General features: G+C 36.0%; 1 protein-coding gene across 1 annotated transcript in view; it reads left to right on the top strand.

Annotated features, from left to right (window-relative positions):
* LOC132850689 (potassium voltage-gated channel subfamily H member 7-like) overlaps window positions 1–21,214 on the top strand; it is a 61,686-nt gene that overhangs the window by 17,314 nt on the left and 23,158 nt on the right. Inside the window, exons 3-6 of the mRNA XM_060877350.1 lie at window positions 6,367–6,522; window positions 13,874–14,308; window positions 15,604–15,818; window positions 20,002–20,427. Of these exons, the coding sequence (XP_060733333.1) occupies window positions 6,367–6,522; window positions 13,874–14,308; window positions 15,604–15,818; window positions 20,002–20,427 (1,232 nt within the window). The remainder of the gene's footprint in view (window positions 1–6,366; window positions 6,523–13,873; window positions 14,309–15,603; window positions 15,819–20,001; window positions 20,428–21,214) is intronic.

Below are 21,214 nucleotides of genomic sequence, written 5' to 3'. Positions count from 1 at the left end.
TACATTTTGCAAAATATTTTTTTCTATATAAAGCAGTGTGAAACTGTATTTAATCATTACTATTTTTATCTATTTTGCTTTGGTATGATTTACATTTTAATCAAATTATTCCATTGGAGCTCAGCTCCACTTTCCATAACCCAAAGTGTGAGAGCTTCAATCCACTACACTCCCTAAATTTAACCCTGGAGCAAAATAGAATAAAACATCTACAGAGAAATATTAATGTTATTTTAAGGTACAGAATAATTTTACATTAAAAGTTGATGAATCCTGAAGTGCTCAAAAAAGAATATTTCACAGTAATATGAATGAAATAATATTCAGGAGTCAGGAGCTGTATACTCACTGAAGAGTCACTGAAGAGCACTCCTTATCCATAGATATGTAGCTAGATGTAGACCTGTAGACTTGCTCTAAAGGTGAAACTTAAGACCAAGGTCAAATTATTAACACCCTAGTGTAAAGTATTTACCATAAGAATGTATGATTAAATCCACTGTAAAGTTGTGATGTGGTGTATTACAGCCTGTATAGTACAGCCTGTCTCACACACACAGAATGCTCAGGAGCTCAGGATGGTGCAACATGATGGGGTTCTCTGCTAATCTCTTCACTGAACTATTGTTTTTCATCTGCTCCAGTACAGAAATGGTTGTTGGTTATTCCTGCAGGAAATGTTTGTTATTTGCTTCTTTGGTTTATTCCTCAATTAGACATTAATTAGAATGAAATTAGATAAGATTCACTGAGAGCAAATTGGCCATGTCATATGCTTCATGTTATATATATAATATAATATAATATAATATAATATAATATAATATAATATAATATAATATAATATAATATAATATAATATAATATAAAGATGAATGTGAGTTTGTATGAATGTAAAACCTATAACTATTGCTTTGTGTTGTTGCCACAAACATCACAAATTGTAGCTGCAATTTCTTTAAACTTTCCTGGAACACAGCCACAATTGTGACCAGTTGTAACTTTGCTGACCCAGTACAGTATATCTTTACATTAGCCAAGACACTGGAGATGAGCTCCTCATGTGTCTTTTCCTCACCTACACAGTGTCCATTATCACAGAATGATTAAATAGCAACCTGTGTGATACTCGATGCCTGTTACACACCACTCATTGTCTACAGCGCTGATTACACAGCCCTAATTACTTACGGGAAAAGTAATGGACATGTGATATCTTAACAGTGAGAACGTTTCTAGATTATCTTCTCTTGATAATTGTGAAATTAGCTGGACTATGTAGCACAGTTTGCTCGTTGGAGGCATTAATGTAATGTTTAATCAATCTTTTTGCGTCATGGAATTATATTATGCATTCATAATATAAATAATGAATTATATGAGCATAATTCATTATTGAGAGATTTTGGCAAAACCTATTTCCCTTTCCATGTATTCATTTTGACAATGCTTTTATCCAAACCAGTAAAATTTATAAATGAAACACTGTTTAATCCATTCGTAGACATACACTGACTATACTATACACTGAGTATAAAACAAGTATAACATTAAAAAAGTGTAACAAAAAAACAGTTACCTATTGTTTCCTTTAAATTCTCAAAAATGATTAGTTTATGTCTATCAATAAGACATAAATTTAAAGTTACATTTTGAGGTTTTAAGGTTACATTTTGTTTTGTAAACAGATGAGATGCTTTCTGAATTGGCAGGGAATTCTATTGTTGTCATTAGTTCATTAATTAGATTAGAAGGGGCTGGATGACTATAGTCTCTAGTCCTGGTTTAATTATATAATTCACAGAAAGTCTGAAAAATTGGTCTATGTTTAGAAAACTAGACTCACTTTACGAGTCCTTAAATTAAAAAAAATAAAGAAATGATTAAATAAATAGTTCATCATTTGCTAACAACTAAATCAGTTCTCTAATTTTTCAGAGGCTTTATATTATAGAAAATTGAACGGTGCTTCAGCATTTATTCCAAGCATCTTGGAAATTTTGCTGCAGTTCCTCCTGAGTCACAGTCTCAGCAGTTCCCAGCTTGTTTTGTCGACGTCTGAAGAGTAGCTTAGTGCTTACTACAATATCTTTAACAAAAACATTCTTTCACATCATTTACAATGAATATATGTCAATTGTGATTTTGCATTTTTTAATTCTTATCTTACAGACAAATTAAATATCTAGGAAATATCTTAGCTTGGCTATGTAGCGAAATTTGCTTATTGGAGGCATTAATGTAATGTACTGTAATTAAATAGATTGCCAAAAGTGATCATGACTCTATAAACCGTTTTACCCAAATTTACCTGGTAACCGAAGCACACAGTTGTCTAGAATGTGTTTGTATGTTATATTGTTACAATTACTCTTCACTGGAACTAAAGTGAGCTGCATAATATATGGTTTGCCATAAAGGTTGGTGTGAAAGTGCTCGAGTAGAATGCACATAACCCTGACCTCAACCCCACTGAACACCACTGAAATGAATTGGGATGCCCATGCAAGCCCCCGTTGCATAAAAAAACCTTAATCCCGGAACTGACCAGGTGATTAATGAAGCTTTCTTAGGCACTGAACGTACCTACAGTACATGTATTTCAATCTGACATAGCTAATGTGCTCCAGCAGCAGCTGGTTATATTTAGTCCAACAGCCTGTGTACTGCTAATGAAGAGAGAGAAGGGTCTGCAAGCCCGGACTACTGTAGGCACACAGGATTAGTGACAGCGGGAATCTTTTGATCTTCTTGTTTATTGCACATCAAGTGTCCTCCTGAAGGACAGAGTCAGAGATAAGAAAATGTACTTTAAAACATTGCCAGATAGACCAAATGCCAATATAAAAATTTCATAAATCTGATTCGGTTTATTTATAATATATTCAACTTTTTTTCTGGGAAAAAAACAATATCTCATTCATATCATTTTCACCAGGTTAACACATCCAACTGCAGAGAGTATTCCCAGTACAGAGAGTATATCCAGAAAATATTCCCAGTACAGAGAGTATATCCAGAGAATATTTCCAGTACAGAGAGTATATCGTCGCTGTCGGGCGGAAACCTCGTATGTCCAAATTTGGTCAATTTAATATTTTTTCACATATCGATGCTATTGGTCAGTCCCCACGTGGGTCTGTTATTTTTACAAGTTATTAACCAATCTAAAGTCTTGAAAATAGCTTGAGCGAAATCTCATAACTCCATTGGACACTTCAACTGTCCACCTCTTCCTCACTCCGCGGGAGAGCTTCGCGGCATATTTCTCCTCAAGAAGAGTCGCAACGAATCAACACGGAGTTTTTTTGATTTCCTGAAAAATAGTTTTGGAGATACGAGGATACCGCCCGACAGCGACGATATCCAGAGTATTCCCAGTACAGAGAGTATATCCAGAGTATTCCCAGTACAGAGAGTATATCCAGAGTATTCCCAGTACAGAGTATATCCAGAGAGTGTACCCAGTACAGAGAGTATATCTAGAGTGTATACCCAGTACAGTACATTATATACTAATACAGATATTACTGTCAGGAATCAGCCCGGACTTATGGCCATGTGCAGTTGTTATTGTTATTGTTGTTCCGTGTCACATGTCTGCCCCGCCTTCGTTCACTCCTCCCTGTCGACACACCTGTTCATTATTGTTAATCATTGTCATGTGTATTTAACTGAACTGAATCATTAGTTAAATGTAGTTAATGTCTCATTATGTGTTACCGTATTATTTCCTCGTTCTTTTATATTGTTTAGTTATCGTCTTTTACTGTTATGTCTTTATTATTTATTAAACCCCTTTCATTTGAAGCTATCCTGCGTACGGGTCTGTCTCCCTCCTTCCTGCCCGTGACAATTACATGGGTTTTCTGGAATTTTACAAACCTAATGACAGACAATTTGAATTTGGTTTGATAATAGATGCTTAATTAAGTTACTGAGAAGTAGATAATAATATAACAAATATATAAAAGTTAATGAGTTTTCTTTTTTATGGAAAAATCCACATTGAATGGTTTACGGATTCATATTTATAATTAGCATGTTATCTTGTAAAATTAATGAACACATAAACAAATAAAAGAGTAGACATGTTGGTCTATTTTAATTTTGGATAACACTTTCCTACATTACCCATGATGCTATGTGACTTCCTGCTGATTAGGTGACACTGGGATTTAGCTCTTGCTTTATTTTTACCTAAAGAGACAGATGCAGAATGGATTTAGTTTTTAGTTTTTTCTCAGCTTTCTCACCTCCTTAGCTGTGGACTCAATCAGATTTAAGCTTCAACATTCACCCTAAAACTGCTGTCAAACTTGAAATCTTGTTAATTGCTAACTAGCCAAGCAGAGTCTCTGCTGTATTTCAGCACAGATGTGTTTAGTATAGTATGGAAATTTCAGTTTTTTCTTTTTCCACCTCTTTCACGATGGATTTCTCATTAATAGGCATATGGAACTGAATAATGCTAGACAATGGAGTGTGAGAAAAGATCTTGCTCTTTGGTTTCTAGGAGAAAGAAGCAAAACCAGACCAAGTTTTAAATCCATTCTCTTCACCTATACCTGAGCCTGTCAACTATTATTTGATTGATATTTTTAACAGTTGATATGAAAATCTACGAAGGGCAAAGACAAGGCTAGTATTTATTCCTTTTCTTATTTTCTTATTCCTTTGTGTGAAATCTCATCAAACTCTGACCAAATTGTCCTTGCTCTTTCAAATCAGAATGAATATTTAATGTGTTCTGGTTCACCATTGCCTCTGACTGCTCTTTTATTCCTGATATAAAACAGCACTAGCTAAAGAAACACAAGCATTTGATAATGTTTGGGTCATGTTTAGTGAATAAGCATAAAGACATTTTAACAATTACTGTTTGTTTCAGGCAACTAAACCCTGTATGTTCCTCCTGGGCTCCAGATATATAGATATATCCGCAGTAACAGGCTGGAGGGTATTTTGCTAATGGATTCCCTTGGGTTGTTGGACAAGGGATCAGTGAATGAACAATAGCTGGATTGGACAAGTGGACAAAGGGAACGTTAATGTCAGACAGGATAGATTCACGTTGCCTGTGTTTTTCTTGTGTTTCATTTTCAATAGAGGACTGAGCCTGCAGCATTGTGATGTAGCTGGGTCAGCTGTGTGCAGACATGGGGTCAGGCTTCACTCACATAAAAAAAAAAACACACACAAGACAGGTCATCACTTCTGGCCTCTCTGGCCACATTAGTGTCTCTATGAATAGTCACACTGACCAGTCATCAGCTCAGATTACATTTTACCAAACTGGACTTGCACATAATTTGCTACACACTATCACATACACTATGTACTTTATTGTCTAGTGTAAGAATTTTAGAATAATATTTTTACAAATGTCACACTTACAAAAAGTGATTTTTTTTTTTTACTATAAAATAAAAGCCATTTCCTGGTTCATGGCTTTATCAAAAGCTGTATCAAAATATGGTGAATTTTTACAATGAAAAGTGAAAAAACTTGGGACTAATTTAATTTGAAAGACATTTGTAAGCTGTCTTGTCCACTGAAGAGTTATCAGCTATCTTGATCTTTTTTTCTCATCCAGCATCAGCACCTGGTAGCACCTCCTCTCTTCCATTATGTAAGCAAAGCTGTACTACTGCGTGCATGAAGTGTCAAACATACCACACTTCATTTCATACCTCACATCATCTGGGTACTTGTGTATAAGCATGCAATGTTTATTGTCAAGAATCAAGTCAAGAAGCTTTTTATTGTCATTTCAAACATATATAGCTGACGCAGTATATAGTGAAATGACACAGAGCTACATATAATAAGCTAAAGACTTTAGGTTAAGACTTCTTGTTAAATGCAATCATTTAGTGGTCTGTGTGTGTATGTCTGTATGTGTGCATGTGTGTGATATGGGTTCTGGGAAGGCTGGGAACAGAGTTACACTCCAGGAGAAGATAGTGAGGAGCCTGCTGTCAGTTAGCAGGAAAGGAAATGCTTCCTGGAACACACTGGTGTTGGTTATGTGATGAAATGTAATGAAATACGTGATGAAATTTATATAGACACATTAAATATAGAACTCTTTATATAGCAAACATTGAAAGTGGCAGGTGTGAGGCAGATTATGTTCTTTAAAATTCTTTGTTCCAATGTTGCTATCTTCAGTACAGACAAACATTATCCATTTGCTTATATTTCCCCTACTGTCTAGCTCAGATATTTAATTAGTGGAAATTAAAGTAGCAGCTGGTGGGTTGTAAGGAACTTTAAATAAATTAGGAAGGAAAAAACAGGATAAAATAAGGTTTAACATGCAACAGAAGTCTTTACCCAGTCTTGCTCTTTGACTCTTTCCAGGTTCGGATTTTCTTTGCAATACGCACATCATTCCAGTGAAGAACGAGGAGGGAGTGGTGATGATGTTCATTCTGAATTTTGATTATGTCTTGGAAGAGGACAGCAGTGAATCGCTGGAAAGGCTCAACCTCACTCCTCCACCTAAATCTGTTTACAGTAAGTCTATTTTTTTGCACAATTTCACAACTTTAATAAAACTAAATTTTCCACTGCTATTTTTTGAGGTTGCCTATCCATCTGAGGGTCTACCTGAGATTCTCGTTCATTCAATATCTTCAGAGAGTTTGTAGGATTTTTATGGAATTGTCATTGTAACTATCAGATTTAGACAGGTTTAAATGGGTTAGAATTTGGAATTGACAGGTTATTATAACAACATCAGATGTCTGAAATAGCTATTCTTCAGTGGTGCCCTTCATGTTTTAAGTATTTCAAGGGTATTTCAAGCATACAAATTACTTGCATGATAGACACGACTTACTGGAAGCAGAGGCACACCTATCAATCTAAATGATGAAGGTTTGAGTATAGCATGCTAATACTATTTCGTAGTGTCTCATTATGTTTTCTTGTGGCCTGGGATGATTAAGATGCACAGTAATCTTCAGAAGGACACATTAGCCCCAGAGCACTGGTCCCTTCACTAGTAAGTCCTTCACAGTTGAGTCACGGTCTGGTATTCCTGAGGTTGTAATGTTTGGCCCACTGGGTCAGAACCTGATGGAGTGCACTGAGCTGTTGAAGATCACAGGCTCAGTGTGGCACAGTAACACAGCAACAGGTCAGCAGTGGAATTAAATTCATCGGAGAGCAGCCTCCAATAAAGACTTCACAGGAAATTGTGGTGGAACAAACACTCTCCATTTCTCGTTCAGACCACATGCAGTTTATTAGCTTGGAACAAGATTAACAAAGATGATGTATGCTTATTGTCCCTTCATTCAACATCCTGTTTATCACCTTGTCTGACCTTTGCTCATTGTTCTGGGTGAGCAGATGGAAATGAAACTGTGTGTGTGTGTGTGTGTGTGTGTGTGTGTGTGTGTGTGTGTGTGTGTGTGTGTGTGTGTGTGTGTGTGTATGTGTGTGTGTGTGTAGGCCAAAGTATACTTGTTTATAGATAACTGAATAGATGCTGAAATAAAAAATAAAATAAATAAAATAAAATAATAAAGTATCAGTACAGATGGGTTACAAAGGAAAAAACTATTTAGCTTTTAATTTTTTTAGCATATTTTGTCCACGTTTCATGGTAGGTATCTCAACCCAGACCTTAACCCATCTGCATAATGTTTCCACATCTTGTGTGCACTCCATTGGAATTTCTGTGATTACCATGTACAAGGATTTTTTTAATACTGTTTCCTAGATCAATGAAAGAACAAATAATGTGTTTACTCAAATGGTTGTTCTAAAATGGTAACTTTATAACTGTAGTTGCTAGACAATAACAGTTACAGTTATGAGGTTTTTAACAGAGATGAGGTTTTAAAAACATTGTTTGATTTAATTTGTACTATTTTTATACCCATGAAGTAGCTACTTATTGCTTCCTGTGAGTGTAAAAATGCTGCAGTGAGGACGAGGATTAGGACAGTGTTCCATATCTCTGTGGTTTCAACCAGGGTTAACTATTTAATCACTGTTTGCCCTGAGTCGTCATATCTGGAACTCCATTCTCACCCTGACACGTCCTTTTGGGAGAGTTATTTTTAGCTGTGTGTGGTATGTGTGTGTGTGTGTGTTTGTGTGTTTGTGTGTGTGTGTGTGTGTGTGTGTGTGTGTGAGAGAGAGAGAGAGAGAGAGAGAGAGAGAGAGAGAGAGAGAGAGAGAGAGCGAGTGTGAATCACAGAAGAATCACGGCTTCACAAGCTGCTATGGTCTTGGGTCTTTGTAGAAGTGAATACCATCAAGGTGTCAATACAGGCCTGGAATTGTTAAAGCCTCATCTTGCACTGAGCACATGGCTGCCATGGACACTTACGCACTGCTTACACGTGTGTGTGTGTGTGTGTGTGTGTGTGTGTGTGTGTGTGTGTGTGTGTGTGTGCGTGTGTGTGCGTGTGTGCGCTGCATATGTCTGTGCGTGTTGTGTTTATTGTCTGTATTCCAATGTGTATGTAAGTGCTGCCATGAATGTTTTTTAGGATTTGTGTACAATTGGACATTTGCATATGTAGGTGAATGTAGGGATCATCAATCCCCTATTAAATGTATCAGCAAAATTCCTGAGGTTTCCATAAAGAATAAACATGAAATCAGCAAAGTAATATTCACAAATTTGCCTCATTTAATGACCACTAAATACACACTATAATTATACATATAAATTCAGCCTCAATGAAATGTCACTTCCTGAGCATTAAGAATGTGAATTTTAGTGTATTAATATTATTATAACAAAAAAATGCTGATTTGAAGCAAAATCATTCCCTTCAATCCCTTCCCTCCTGAACATGCGAGTTACTAGGCTATAGAGTAATATCTTTACCTGAGGCAGGAGAAAGAACATGCATAGGCATAAACATAAGCATGCATGGTTACCACTGTAATGTAATGGAGTTATACAAACATAAGCATGCATGGTTAACACTGTAATGTACTGTAATGGAGTAAACTCCTAAACTACCAAACAAACAACAAACAGACAAACAAATTTCCATCTCTTCTTTTTGTTACTTGTGATAGAATTGTTGTAGTCATCACTCTCATCACTCATCTTGAGACATCTTCATCCATGTCTCTGCAGTGAGGGCTATGTCTGTTCAGCAAAAGTTACCCTGAAGTACAGACCACATTTTCAGAGACCACCACTAACCCCACTCCATTTTTATTTTTTATAAACTGAAAGCATGCTCTGTACTTGCAAAGTGCTCATTTTATTACTGTCTTTTTTAATTAAGACAGCTCTTAATTAAAATTACATGTATTTGCATGATGGTTCCTATTAACCATACCACCAGTATCTAGTGATTTTAATGGCTAATGGAAACCACTAGGCCGATTCAGAAAGGGTTTCATGTTAGAATTATGACTGATTTTTATTTATTTATTGGTTTATGAGTCAGGCTGAAGCCAACCAACTTCAGAAAACCTAATCTTGTTATGTTATAATGTTTTACAAAGCACCATACTTCATGATACTTAACATTTGATCCCCTGTGAGTTTAGATCATCTCTAATAACAAGCTGATCAGCCAAGACAGAAAGATTTTTTTCCCATTTCCTACCATTTGCGCAGTGCTCAGTGAGGGAGCTTATTTGTACAGGATATTAAATTCAATTTGAGTGCAATGCACTTGGCATTATCAGTAAACGGAGTCTATAAAAAAGGCTTTAGTGCCAGACCTGCCTGAGTGTGTGTGAAGGTGATGGATGCAGGAAGAGAAAGAAGGCAGCCAAGATAGTTTAATATCTCTTTATACATTATTAACCTCTACTGCACAGATCTGCATGCCCTCTGTCAACATCACTCACAATCACACAGACTCACATAAGGCTTTGGGAGTGCATGAAGAGCTGTACTCCCGATGAGTTTATAGAGACACAGGCATCTGTGTTGTTTTTTACAGTACAGAATTGTCTTGCCTTTTTAGGTCTCTATTCACATGCATTAGTCATTTTGTGGGTATTCTCACATAGCAAATAGCCTAAAGTATATTATACATATTTTTAGTGAATAGTATCTATTTCTTTAATCAGTTTTTATTTCTAGTGAGCATTAGGTGTTTGATAGTTTCTGAAGCATGAGTCCCTCTGTCAAATTTTCAATGCTATAGACTCCTGACCCACAGGAGGACAGCAAAAGTAATCTGTATTTGTGTAAGATGGACAGATAGCAGGCATCTGTCATGTTCAGCACTTGTTTAAACATCGGTGCATGTGAATGCAGAGTGGTGTATGATGTGGACTGAAGAGCTTGTTGAGTGAAGCCTTTCTTGTATAGCTCCAAGAGCTCCATTGCTGTCATTAGAACACAGCAGCCCTCCCTGAGTGTTTTTCCACTCAGTTTTCAATAGAATATCTGTGTATTGACTTCTGTACCAGGGTTTGTTGTTTTCTACCTGCTGTTCTCCTTGCAAGACAGCCATGGGAACTGTCATTTCCACAGCTAATGAGAACCACAGTGTTGATTCATTCATCTTCAGCAATCATTTTATCCTGATCAATGTTGCAGAGGTTCCAGATCATATCCCAATAACCCTGGGAAGAAAGATAAAAATAAACCCCAGATATCACTCCAGTTCATGGAATCATGCATACAGAGTTACGCACTCATTCAGATCTGTGGGGAATTTGTTATAGCTAACTAATCTGCCAACATGTATTTTGAAGGAAACAGAAGAACCCTTTAGAAAACCATATTGACACATTGAGGACTCGCAAAACTGCACACTGACAATGAAACAAGTCAGGCAGCAACACTCGACCAAATGTTTTTGGTTATAACCAGTAATAATGTGATACACCACAAGGTAAATATTTTATGCCATTTTAGGAAAGGAGTACAATATATGCTACTAATGTTAATAACGATTTCAAATACAAATTCAATTTCAGAAACAGTTGATTTTCTGATGCATGCCAGCTCTCATATCTATTTTAACATCAAAGCACTTTTTAAAATATTTTAAGGAAAATAATGTTAAATGCTTTACAAACTTATTCACAGAAATACACCATGATTATACAGAGTAGACTGCTCTGTAATAATGTATTCACACATCCTGATGTATTCTGTCATTGATAGAATTTTTGAACTTTTTCTGGGAATGTTTATATGGTTTACATAATGTACTGCGTACTACAAACTGCTTTGAGTGATGTACATACTGTACTTTACTATATAGTATGCCGTGTTAAACACAGCTGATATTATTACAAGGAAAACAATCATTTTTATCAACAGAAATTCTTTCAATTCAACCTTTAGTTGAGTGCACATTTGTTTAATTAACAAATTACTTAGCGGATGCTCAGTTTCTATTCATGCAAAATGAAAGCCAAAGGAGGATAAGTGCTGAACTGGTGCACAATATAGTCTTAAATCTGTAGCATTAGAGTTATAAAAACATACAACCACCACCAAAAATGTCAATGGTTTTAAGCAATTTATTTTAATTCGAATTTCTAATTTTGATCAGAATTTACAGTTAGCTATTATACTATATTTTAGAGCAACAGTCAATTTATTTATTTACTCTTTAACTTTTTTTATTAATTTGTAGGTACACATTTATTAAAAGATACTTACTAATTATGGTGCATTTTATAAAATTACACACACACACCAAGCCAAGGCAGCTCTAGAATAAAGCCTGTTTCCTAAAAAATCTGGGTTTCTTTAGAAAACTGTGTAGCCCTATTATAAGTCTCTGGAGGGTGCCTTAGTCAATATATTTTTCCAACATCAACAAAATGATGAATGCAGCACTCTTCAAAGTAACAATGCATATGGGACATTCAATGCTGCAGAACTGTTTTCATTTGATCATGTTGTGATCAATAAAACTGGTTATTAAAATAGCTAATGTAGCTATTAAGTGACCAAAGACTAGCCAGACATGTGTGATACTGATAGCACTTTCCACTGAAAACCTCCTGAGATCTGGAAGTGTTTTGTGCTTTTCCACTATAAAAGATGCCACTCTGAAATGCTCGGAACCATGACATCAGAGCTTGGAGTCAACAGCTTGCACAACTCAGTGTAATTTGCATGACTTTATTAAAATAAGACATGGTCAGTTGCAGAGTTTATATAAGAAAAAAAACCTTAAATGTGCAACTGCAGCTGACTGCATTAGAGCTATAGTGTTAATACTAAAAAAAAAACATCTATAAATTTCAAGGCTTAATGAGCTCACCAAACCAATTGTGTGTTCCAATTAATCAGTGCTAAGTAGTTACAGGTATTCAAATAAAAAAAATTGCACATTTTCTGTTAATCCAGTAAACCTCATTTCACTACTGAAATATCACTGAAGTGTCCTTCAGTTATTTGATAGATCAAAATAAAATTTCTGATCCAAACACCCAAATATTTATAAATGAAAATCTGGGAAATTGTCAGGGGTTCCTAAACTTTTGCATACGACTGTATATCCATAAGTATATTGTATGCCCAATGCATTTAGTAAGTCCTATATATAATAGGTTGTTACAGAAACTAAACCAAGGTGTTCATAGTGAAATTTATTTTCTACTACATGGTATAGTAAAAGGATCCTCTGTAATAAAACTCTTGCATCCAGGTGGCTGTTAATTTATAGGTACAAATACGCTTCTAGCAGCATTCATTGTGATGCAGGATGTCTGCAGCACACACAGCAATATGATTGCATTGATTTAATATTTCTAATATAATATCACATAGTGATTAGGACAATTTATTGTTCTAAATCATTCATTATTTTGTGGTTGCATTAAGTGAATGCATTTAGCGGTAACTGTCATTGATCATGCAAAGTTAAAGGTTTAAACAACAGCATCACATAAGGTGACTGCATTGTAATCAGAATCAGTTTTGTTGATGTATTTGTTTTTCCCTTTGTGTCAAATGTCTTTCTTAATTTGGCAGTCAAACAAAGCCTTCCATATACAACGGACCCAAGGAAATGTTTTTAAGCTTTACTGGTGTCCAAAGAATATAATAAAACTGTGAGAAATGTAAAATACAGTGCAGTCAAACATGTTTACAAAAGCACAACAAAGGCTGGGTACATTTTGTATAGCCAGCATTAATAATCAGAAATAGACCTGTCAAATAAAAAGTACAGGGAATAAAGTGACACCTTTCATATGAGGTATAATAACTGAAGTAAACGTGCATAGAAATTATAATATAGCAATTCGGACCAAAGAGCAATAATAGCGATGATTGCATGTTCTTCCCTACTGCTACTAACCTAGGCTCTCAATTATTACATAATCATAATAGGATGCAAATAATCTTATATGCATTATCTAACTTAATCAGAAGGGGTAACTTTATGCCAGTTTATAGCAAACCAAATGCAAAATGTTCTTAGAGAACAGCACAATAATTAAAAGAGATTTTTTTGTTTCCATCCACTCTTAATTTATGATATTTTATTTCTGGAAAGATGATGCCCTCTATTTAAAGACCCATGTGAATGTCATTCATTTTCTTGCTCTAGTTTCCCATTAAACTCCTCCCTATTTTACAAATCTCTTCTCCTCCTTCATGAAGTATAGATTTGGTTCCCTTTTAGCTTTGCTTGCAGGAGATGCCTCCATACTGAGATCCTGTACTCAGTGAGCTTGGAGACATACTGTGCATTTGTGGCATTACAGTGGTTTTATTTTATGAAGGAATAGAATGTTCCAGACTAAAGCATTTTGTCACTGTTCCATTTCTATCCAGAATCCTATTTTCTGCGGCAACCGTTAAAATCTATCTCCATTCCTTTCAAGATTGCAAAATACACCAAAGCTGCAGGCTGTGACTCTTGATATTGGCTGTATATTTTTCTCTTCTCTCTTCCAGGGAAAGGAAGATTGTTCAGGTTTCGTCTGCCTTCCCTGAACCTGTTAGGTTCCATCAAACAGTCTCTGCCCCAGGAAGACCCTGACACAGTGATGGTAGACTCTGTGCCGATGAGTAATAACTCTGTGCCGATGAGGGACTTCCAGTCTCCAACTAAGGACAGCTCTAGTCCTGCTGATGCCAATGACACACAGGCTCTTATCAGCTCAAGTCCTCACTCATCCCCAATCAGTGTGTCCGGACCGCTCGACCACTCATCACCTAAACAATTCTGGGACCGTCCAAGCCTGTCTCAGGCCCAGTCCACTACCTGCCTGGCACAGTCCATTTCCAGAGACAGTGTGTGTAGCAGAAGACGAGCCTCATCTGTTCATGATATCGAAGGCTTCAGCTCCAACTCTAAATGCCTATTGAGGGATCGGCACGCTAGTGAAGGTAAATAAACCCACAGAATGCAAGAAGAGTGGTGTTGCGAGAATTGTGAGTCATAGATTTAAGACCCTGAACAGAAAGCCCTGACATTGGCAAGTCAATGTTTAGTCCCAAAATAACAAAAACCTCTGAACAATCATTTTGCAAGTGGACAGAATCAAAACTTATGCTGAAGGTCACTTTATTCTTCTAGTTTTATGTTAGATATGAACGTCATCAGCAATAGTAACTGTGAAAAACCTTGAACTTTGTAAATACTGTATACTGTAAGATGTGAAATTACTGTACTACTATTACTGTAGTTTTAGGCAGATGTGTCAGAGTACAGTACACAAATTATTAATGGACTGCCCTGAAATATTGTTTCTCAGATAGTGGTTCACCTTTAATAAAATTAAACTATACAACCAACCCTAAACAGAACAGACTGGTAATCTGATCTTGAACATTCATTTCTTTGATGGCTTATCAATGTTCTCCTGCATTTCAGACCATGGCCGCAGTGTGAAAGGTAACTGTGTGTTATGATTGAATGCTTTACAATCTGGACTGATTGCTGCATGTTTTTAAAGGACAGTGAATGTTTGATACCTTTATCTTGTATAAACTCTTATTAAACATTTTACAGTGATAGCCTTTATAGCCTCTAATGTCTGATCCTGCTCTTCTACTGATTAATAAAAAAAAGGGTCTAGGGAATCATTGCTTCTGCCTGACATCACTTCCCAAAACATGATTCCTCAGACAGATGCTTCATAGAGTAATGCCAAGACAGTGTGTGGAATGATGAGGAGTCCCAGGGGTCTGGATGTAGTCAGACTATAATTTAGAGTATAGTGCAGAATACAGTATGTCTTGGTTTGTATGTGAGGTTAAACTAGACTCATAAATGCTCTTAGCTAGAATTGATTAGTAAAGGCCTTTCACTCTCTCACTTCTTTGCATGAAACTGATCTGACAGGAAATCAATCTGTTGTCAGAACCATATATTGAATCATATACAGTATATCAATCTGAAGCATGTATAAATAAAACCTGTTTCTGACACTTCTGTTGTGTAGGAAGTGTGCCATTTCAGTCTTTTACACACTTCAAAATCATGTCATTATTTACTGCTGTATGATCTGAGGCGATTTTTAAGTTAAAGTCCCAATAAAAACATTCATTTGGTGCCAAGTAGCCTACTCAAGAAAAGTGCCTTTTAAGAGAGTATATCCTTCTAATGAGTTACATTTTAGTGCTTTTTAAGAGTTTAATTGCTATGCTCTTAACTAGGTTCTGTATCTTTTCTTCATTAGGTCCTTTTAACCATCTGAAATCAAGCCTGCTGGGCTCTACCTCAGACTCCAACCTAAACAAGTACACTACAATTAACAAGATCCCCCTCATCGCACTTAACTTCTCTGAAACTAACAACGACAAAAGAGCCCCCTCACCTTCTTCCTCTGAGAAGACCATCATTGCTCCAAAAGTTAAAGACCGCACACACAATGTCACTGAGAAAGTCACACAGGTGAGATCCATGGTGTTTCAGTACATTAGATAACACAGCTGTTGTGTCTATTTGGTTCACTGTATGTGTGTGTGCGTGCGTGCGTGATTCTGTGCGTGCATGCGTCCGTCCGTGCGCATGTGTGTGTGTGTGTGTGTGTGTGTGTGTGTGAAAGTGAGAGTATTTATATTTTAAGTACTGTAAACTGTAAATATATTCAAAATATAACAAACAGACAAATGAATAGTAATAATTATTAGTAATGTATTCAAACTGTCGCTTAACAATATTCAGATATCTACAGTATATATTCAGATCGTTCAAGACTGATGTGACTTTTTGGTATGTTTTGAGTGTACTTAAAATAGCTAGCTTAGTCTACACAGTTTGCCTAATTATAGATAAGTAAAGTTACTGTTTCAATTTCAAAAATGTTTAGAGAAACTGACAGAATAAAATGCAGTGGTTCTGGCATACGTTTCATAGTAAAAATACATCATTTAAAATTTGGCTAACAAAATGGATATTTAGATTAATCATCGTAACAGCAAATTTAACCTTTGTATGGTGTTCGTATTTTTGTTACTCAGCCAGTGTTCGTGGGTCTGTTGGACCCGCTGCACTTTTGGGTTTTTAATTCAACACAATCAAAAATTTTATGTTAAAAGATAAACAGATGTTTACTTCATCCCAATTACAAGCAATATAAACAGCATATATGGTTAATATTTGCCCTTTACCTTTATAACATCACATTTTTTATTAAAGTGCTACTCGTTTTTTGTTGTTTTTTAATGAAACGTAATAAAAAAGGAAAATCTAATTTAATCAAGTTATGAGTGGAAAAAAAATCAACAAATTTACAAGGAAGCAAAGTTTTTCAAAATTATTGATGAACATGGGTCCCACAGACCCCGAACATCATACAAGGGTTAACTTTTTTTTTATCTCTGATCAGCTATTTAATATTTTTCTTTTTCCCAAAACAAATGTCATCCCGTCTATTTGATATGTGTATAGCAAGGACAGTTAAAAAATCTATCTGTTACAAATCAGCTTTTGAAAACAAATGTACAGTGTATGGTTATTTATTTAAAAGTTAATTTGGACAACAGAGAAATAATGATCAAAAGTCATTACAGTTGTTTTTCCTTCCTGTCACTACAGAGTTTTACAAAGAATTATTAACTTCCAGTTGTATTGCTTTCCTGCCAGTAAGAAAGAATATAGCAGTTACATTGTTACTATAGACTATTGTGCAGTTCAAATCTCCAGCCTTTTCCTTCCATTATTCAACACCCATCTCTCTCTCTCTCTCTCTCTCTCTCTCTCTCTCTCTCTCTCTCTCTCTCTCTCTCTCTCTCTCTCTCTCTCTCTCTCTCTCTCGTTCTATGACACTGCAATGCATCAAAAGACCATCTGAGCATGAAGATGGATTTCCTACCATTGTGCACAAATATATGGGCCAATATTGGCAGAACAGAATTCGATAGTACTGTGGCAGCCTTAAAGGGTTAGCACAATTCTTCCTTCCAGTTTTTAGGGTTTTTTTTGTTTTGTTTTGTTTTGTTTTGCCTCAGTAGTAGCTTGGAGACTTGATTTAGGTCCGTGCACAAACACTGGATATGCTCTGGGGCCAGATAAGTGCTGAAATGTCCTTCTGTTAACTCACAGTCATTCTGTAGACTGGAGGGCATCAGATGGCATCCATCTCATATGTATCACTTTTGAAAATAGATGTAAGAAGAAATAAGAAACACAAAAAATAGAAATGTATCCAGAGAAACATGAGTGTACTCCAAGGAAGCCCAAGTAACTGTTATTCATCAAGTCATCTGGCTGGGCATTTGATTTGGTCATTTGGCTTGTCAGCTTTGACTAATTCTCACATTACCTTACAGTGACCATCTGTGTATGCAAGAGGAAGATAAGAGAAAACAGTTCTGTTTATCAACCATTACTGAATGAGAATAAAAATGTGCTGAGGAGGCATCACAAAACTAGCTCTCCTCATGTTGGCAAATAATTAATGATATATTAATCAGGGTAAGATGCCTCATTTGTGTTTGTCAGCAGCAATTTGTGCATGTGTTTCTCTGTGTAAGTGTTTATGCTTTAGGCATAGTCACAGAAAAACACACTCTGATTTATAGTCAGTTTTAGCTACGCAGCATGAATTTGAAACTTTCTGGGTCTGAAAATATGACAACTGCACCCATGCTGACCTTGTAAAAGAGGAATGTTGAGACAGGCGAAAAGAAGTACAAATTATGATACCCTGGAGACAACATGAAATTGATGCTTATCTAGCAAAAATGACAAAATTCAACATATCAGCCTTTTCCAACATGGAGAAATCCCAGTCATTCTCCAGCATGTTGTCAGTCTTCATTTTTAAAAATGATTATCATACAGCTGTGGCCTGCTACCCAAAGAGAAGCTTGTGTCAGGTCTGAAACACACAAATCACTATCAAATCAGTCGTTTCCTATCCTTGGTTTTGCTGTGTATTTGTACAGTTTTAGGTTTACATTACTTTGTCATAACCAAGCAGTAAATTCAACTGAAGCACAACATGTATGTAATCATGAACTTCACACCAGAGCTAAATTTCACTTCAGCTTTGCTTTCTGTCAGATTTATAAATTACTTTTTGTATGCATACCCTTGAGCAAGGAGCTTAAACCTCCTCACATCTGCAATAACCTGATGTGTTCAGTTACGAAGCTTCCTCTTCTCAACCTTCTGCCCAACATAAATGAGTTTGGACAGGAAAAGCAGATTAATATTTTGGTGTGTGGCTCCTTCAGACTGTGTAACAGTGAAATTTGGAAGGCAGGATGTCAGTAGTAATGAGATGATGAGAAATTCCTGATGCAATATAAATCTTATCCAGAGCTCTGCAGTGATGTACAGATAGCAGTTTAAAAATACAATATCAGCCTTAAATAGAACAGAAAGCTGTGGCACAATCCTTTAGTCATCACTGTTTCCTACAATCATAACTGAACATAATTTGAGGAAAGATATATATATTCCCTCAATTGCCTTTTGGATAAATGGTAGTGGAGACACTGTCAAAAATCCAAAAATCTCAAATATATATGTTCAGTTGAATTGAGATCTGCTGATTGGGAAGACTACTGTATGGTATACAATTTTCATCCTCATTAAACCATTCAGTGAGCCTTCATGTAATGTGCGTTTGGCAATTTCATACTGGAAAAGTGCTAGCAAGATAAAAAAGATTAATGATAAGATAAAGGTGATCATTAGTTTGCATTGACTTTACTACTACCAAACCAAACAACACCAGCAAAATGCCCCCACAGTAATAAATTGTTATAATTTTTATATAGTTGTTAAGTTTATATATAAAGGTTATAATTTTGTTTTTGAGAACAAACATTCAGTGGTCACACACAGAATAGACTAGTGCATAGACTAGACTAATAATAGTGGAAGAAAAAAACATCCAAGTATTGGACTGTGGATTGTGGATGTGATGGGGAGAGTATACAGAGCAGTTTAATCTGGCCATCTTAGCTTCCAGCACATTGGAATCATTTTGCATTTTTGCAAATCCCTTTCCTTGTATATGATACAATAACATACAGTATATCTTCAGCAAATCCTCTGAAGACTTTATTTTGACATTTCAGTGATGGGTTTCTTGTTTCCACATATACCCCTCATCTTTTTTTCCCCTAATATCCTAAGCCCCTTTAGTCTTAAACTCTTTTTTTGTGATCAAAATGGTGAAATGAAGCATTCTTAAAAACAATCTTACTGTGATTCTTTTGGGCTGTAACTAAAAGGAAATCAATTCATTTGTTTGTGCTTTTGTTCATTTGTTTGTTCATCTGTTTCTTCATTCATTTATTCATTCATTAATTTATCTTCAGTATCCAGTAGGTCAGAGTCACAGGGAACCCATATGCACACATTGACACACTCATTTACATCTAGGGGCTTCAGGTGAATTTCAGTTGTATTGCAATCAGCATCAGTTTTATTGGAATATGCAAACTGCATATGTAACCCACATAATTTGTATCTCATTGTCAGTCTGTTTACACAGTTTTAGTTTGTATATAACCATGCAGATGACCTTAATGAACAAATTAATTTCACTTTCTTATTTTTCTTATTTCTCTTTTTTACATTAGAAAATGCATATTTATTTTGTTTTTCCTCTGTCCAGGTGTTGTCACTAGGTGCAGATGTATTACCAGAGTACAAGCTCCAGGCTTCGCGTATAGACAAATTCACCATCCTACACTACAGTCCGTTTAAGGCCATGTGGGACTGGCTCATTTTGCTCCTTGTAATTTACACAGCCATCTTCACCCCATACTCTGCTGCCTTCCTGCTGAATGATAGTCAGGAACAGGAGAGGAGATTGTGTGGCTACTCCTGCAGTCCCCTTAATGTTGTCGACTTAATGGTGGACATCATGTTCATCATCGACATCCTTATAAACTTCCGCACAACTTATGTAAATACCAATGAGGAGGTTGTGAGTCACCCGGGGAAGATTGCTGTGCACTATTTTAAGGGCTGGTTCCTCATAGACATGGTGGCCGCCATTCCTTTCGACCTGCTCATCTTTGGATCAGGGTCAGAAGAAGTAAGTTTTCAGCCTCTTTTTTCATTACATTTTTCCTTTATGGCATGCACTTCATTAGTCTGCCTATTTGCATTCAGTGAGTCATCTAGACAAGTTGCTCGTACATTATACAGGTCACAAGTAGGCCTGAATGCACACTTGTTTGTGTATTTCTGTAAGGATATTTAAACAATATTCATGATGGAATATCATAATTGTCTAATATAACCACCCCACAATCCATAGATTTTATTTAATTAACATGTCACAATTGCTGTCTCTGCAACACATTCATTTGAAATGGTATCTTCACTGGGATTTTAATAATCCTTGCTTGAGTCTTTTAAAAAGCAATACTGATGTGAACATTTATATACAGTATAGTAAGCGACTTTGTCTTTATATGAAAGAGAAAAGAATGCATTGGCTTCAGAGAGTCGTTTTAATCCTTTACTTGGAACTTATTCGTTTTTCTTTATTAATTAACATTACTGAAGGCGTGAGTTGCTTTTAAAGTAATGTGCACAGTTCATTTTGCATGTCAAAAGGGCATTAATTTGAATACATACACAATAATTTCAAAATGCACCACTGATTGCTTTCATTTGAGAACATGTAAATAAGAATTCAACTTACAGATTGGATTAGGAATTACATGTCCTCAAATTAAAGTAATCAATGGTGCATTTTGAAGTCACTGTGTATGCATTTAACAAGCTAATATGTCAGCTGAGCAGATAAACAAATTAATAGGAAAAGCCTGTGATCAGCCTACTTCGTGGAAGATGCCTCCAGGTTGAGAAATGTG

This window comes from Tachysurus vachellii, chromosome 8 (genome assembly GCF_030014155.1).
Source record: "Tachysurus vachellii isolate PV-2020 chromosome 8, HZAU_Pvac_v1, whole genome shotgun sequence".
Taxonomy (NCBI): Eukaryota; Metazoa; Chordata; class Actinopteri; order Siluriformes; family Bagridae; genus Tachysurus; species Tachysurus vachellii.
Note: the sequence above shows the minus strand (reverse complement) of the source record. Positions and strands in the feature narration are given on the sequence as shown.